Raw genomic sequence first — 4,092 nt, 5'->3', positions numbered from 1 at the left:
GAGGCCCAGCCCGGCATGTGCAGGTGAATCTCGTGGCCGTCTTCGTCTTTGGAACGGAGCTCCTTGCCGAAGAAGGTCATGCAGACCAAACGCGACATGTAGAGTGCAGTCAGGCCTGCACCCAAAAAGCCCATGACCCACAAGGCGCGGTTTTCCTGCCAGGCGTAAGCCAGGATGGCGTCTTTCGAAAAGAAGCCGGACAGCGGCGCGATGCCGGCCAGAGCCAGCGTCGAAAAGCCGAAGGTCCAAAACACGACCGGGAGCTTTTTACGGAGCGCGCCCATTTTGCGCATGTCCTGCTCGCCGTGCATCGCGTGAATCACGGAGCCCGAACCGAGGAACAAGCAGGCTTTGAAGAACGCGTGGGTTACCAAGTGGAAGATCGCGATGCTGTACGCGCCGAGGCCCGCGGCCAAGAACATGTAACCGAGCTGCGACACCGTAGAGTACGCGAGGACTTTTTTGATGTCGTTTTGTGCAAGGCCGATTGTCGCGGCGAAGAGAGCGGTAATGCCGCCGACCCAACCGACCACTTCGAGCGCGGCCGGGGCCATGTCGAACAGGAAGAACAAACGGCACACCATGTAGACACCGGCGGTGACCATGGTGGCGGCGTGAATGAGCGCGGAGACGGGCGTCGGGCCGGCCATCGCGTCCGGGAGCCAGACGTACAGCGGGACCTGGGCGCTCTTGCCGCAGGCGCCGATGAACAGCATCAAGCAGGCGAAGGTGATAATGCCGCCGACCGAGTAACCGGCGAAGATTCCGGTTTGCAGGATAACTTCCGGTGTGGTCGCGGAGGCCGCGGCGCGTAGCTCGTAAAAGTCCGCGGTGCCGAACACGGCGATCAAGGTGAACGTGCCGAGCAAGAACCCAAAGTCGCCGATGCGGTTAACGATGAACGCTTTTTGACCGGCGGCCGCCTTGGCGGTGTCGGTGTACCAAAAGCCGATGAGCAAGTAGGACGCGAGGCCCACGCCTTCCCAGCCGATGAACATGACCGGCAACGAACGGCCGATCACCAACACGCTCATCGCGAAGATGAAGAGGTTCAAGTACGCGAAGAACCGCCAGTACGCGGGGTCGTCGTGCATGTACTCGGTTGAGTACAAGTGAATGAGAAAACCGACGCCGGTAACGACCAGGATCAAAACCGCCGACAGTTGATCGAGGCCGACCGTTAAGCCGATGTCGAAACGACCGACGGCCATCCAGGACCACAGCTCGTACTCGAGCGGTTTTCCTTCACGCAGGAACAGGATCACCGACGTGAGGGCGACGGCGAAGGAGCCGAAGCAGGCCGAAAGGCCCGTGAGGTTGACGCCGGTATGGGACATCCGCGGACCAAAAAGGCCCAGGGTTGCCGCGCCGAGCAGCGGGATCAGAGGGATGAGGATCAGCGCCGCGTACCAGGCTGTATCGGTCTGCCAGACATTCATGGAGCGGCGCGAAGCTACGGGGGGCCGTGAGGACGGTCAAGCGCCAAGCCGACAAAGCGGAGGGGCAAAAAGGGCCAGGAGCCCCGGGGAGTTAGCGTTTCGTGATCAGGCTTCATTGCGCGCTGGGACTGTGCCTTGGCTCGTTGGGCGGATATCTGAGCCAGGCACTGGGTCGGCCCCATATAGGCTCAAGTGAAGCGCACTCTATTCGCCGGCTTCTTGATCGTCCTGGGCGGCGGATGTGGTGATGAATCCGGCCCGTTGTCCGACGGGATCAACGATGGCGGCGACATCGTCGATTGGGGCCATTCGTCGGCCGACGGCATCGGCCTCAGCCACGACGGGGGCACGGGCGAGGTTGACGGCGGTGTGATCGACGGCGGCGAGTCCGCGTGTGTCTGGACCGGCGTCAACGCAGGTCGTCCTGACCTTGAGCGCGGACGCATCAGCGGCGATGGCTGTAACGAATGCAGCTGCATCGAGTCCGGGATCGCATGCACGCAGATCGGATGTGGCGGCCAGCAGACGCGCTGCTCAAGCCAGGCAGATTGCAGCACGGGTTCGTTTTGCCACTTTGACCCCGGCTGCGTCGAAACGATGGGCTACTGCATGGTCGGACAAAGTCGATGCAAGGATGAAACGAATCCGATCGCGCCGTCCGGACAAACGTCCGACGTCGTGTGTGGATGCGATGGCACAACGTACCAAGCGACCGAGTGCTTTGGTGTTCGCTGGCGCGACTACGGTCCCTGCTAGCCTGAAACGCAGGCTACGTTTCATTGCAACGCATCCGAACTTTCTCGGCGATCGCACAAACTATCTTTTGGTTTCATCGAAAACTCATCGGGCCACGCGTCATCTTTTGCAAAACTCATGAACTCAAGACTCAAAAATCTGAGCCCAAGTCCCGATGCAATCTCTATAGACACCCATGCTTCGCTCTACTCTCGCCTGCTCACTCATCGTGTTCCTCGCCGCCTGCGGCAGTGACCTGGAATCAGCCAATGATGGCGGACCCGACGGCGGCTCCAACAACGCGGACGGTGGACAAGCTGATACCGGCAACGAAGACGCCGGCGTTGCTTGTACTTGGACGAGTAGTGGCACCGTCGGACGCCCAGACTTGGAAGAAGGACGCATCGCCGGCGCCTTCTGCAATGAGTGTGAATGCGGAAGCAACGGCACCATAACCTGCACTCAAATTGCGTGTCCGATGGAAACTCGGTGCACCAGCAACACGGATTGCGGCGCGCAAGGTTTTTGTCACTTCGACCCAGGTTGCGTTGAAACCATGGGTTACTGCATGTCTGGTCAAAGTCGCTGTAGCGGCGTGAACCCGGTAGCCCCCGCCGGCCAAACGGCAGGTGTTGTTTGTGGCTGCGACGGCATGAACTACGAAGCGACCGACTGCTTCGGTATTCGCTGGGAAGATTACGGCCCCTGCTAGTGTCCCGACCTGAAGACACGGATCGAGTTGTGATTTTCGCCGATAAGGGAGGCGATGAGTGCGCCTCGCAAGCTCAAGATCACGGTTGAAGATCGAGCCCAACTCACCGAATGGGTCCGTTCTCCAAAGACGCCGAACGCCCTGTGTACGGCGCGACGTTGATCGGCCAAGGTCTGAGCGCGGAACAAATGTATGAGATTCGCGCGCTGGTAGACCGAGCGGTGGAGACTTGGGGTCGACGAATATTTCGTCCCCTCTGCGCCGAGGACTTGTGCCTAAGATCGTTTGCTCAAGAAATTACGCTGCATTTCGCAACCAACAAGATCATGCCGAGTCGAGCCGTACTGTTCCTTGTCGTGTTGATCGGATGTGCAGATAGCGCGGAGGCGCCCCGTGCCTGCGAAGCGGAGGCGCCTACGGTCCAGCTGAGCCCGAGGGCCGAAGGCCGCCCGTGCGATGCGAGCGTCACGTCGTCGCGCTCTGGGGATGCATCATTCGCCGATGACCATGTGCTTTGTGTGTCGGTTACGATGGATCCCGTGGAGTTCGAAGAACTCCGCTATGACTCGCGCTTTGGGCCGCTCGACGGTGGCTGCTTTTCCGAGGACTTTGGAGCCGCGATGACTGACTGCACGCGTCCCTGGCCCAGCGGGTTTCAGTGGTTTTCGGCGGATGTTGTTGTCGATGGCGTTGCCCTTAACAACGTCGGTGTTCGGAAGAAGGGGACCCTCGGTTCGGTTACGTCGGTGAGCCCCTCGCTCAAGCTTCGAACGAACAAGTATGTTGAGGAGCAGCGACTAGGGCAAACGCAGCGAATTACGTTGAACAACAACGTTGAAGACGAGGCGAGGGTGACAAGCTGTCTTGCGTACAGTGTGTTTGAGCAGGCTGGGTTGCCCGCGCCGAGATGTAATCTCGCCAACCTGGTGGTGAATGGTCGAGCCTTCGGTGCCTATACGCATATCGAGGCGCTAAAGAAAGCGTTCTTGCGTCGAGCATTTGGCAATGACCACGGGAGTCTCTACGAAGGGACAGCCGTCGACTTTCATGCCTCGTTTCACGGCCGTTGGGAGACAAAAACCAAGGACACCGATCCTCTTGCGGTGGCCATCGCCGAAATTGAAGTTGCGCTCCAGCAGTCAGATGCGAACTTGCTCTCTGCACTAGCGCCGCGGCTCAACATCGACAGGTTTATCGCCTACTGGT

At 59.7% G+C, this 4,092-nt stretch overlaps 1 protein-coding gene across 1 annotated transcript; it reads right to left on the bottom strand.

Moving 5' to 3' along the window:
- Positions 1-2: 2 nt before the first annotated feature.
- On the bottom strand, positions 3-1,439 carry CHC_T00001073001 (hypothetical protein; the record flags this gene model as incomplete). Its single annotated transcript, XM_005712428.1, has 2 exons — positions 324-1,439; positions 3-263 (listed from the first exon to the last, which is right to left on the bottom strand). Coding segments are annotated over exons 1-2 (1,377 nt in total), but the record flags the coding sequence as incomplete, so codon positions are not given.
- Positions 1,440-4,092: the final 2,653 nt, after the last annotated feature.

This window comes from Chondrus crispus, genomic scaffold, assembly GCF_000350225.1.
Source record: "Chondrus crispus Stackhouse genomic scaffold, scaffold_860, whole genome shotgun sequence".
Taxonomy (NCBI): Eukaryota; Rhodophyta; class Florideophyceae; order Gigartinales; family Gigartinaceae; genus Chondrus; species Chondrus crispus.
This window is presented reverse-complemented; position numbering and strand designations above follow the sequence as displayed.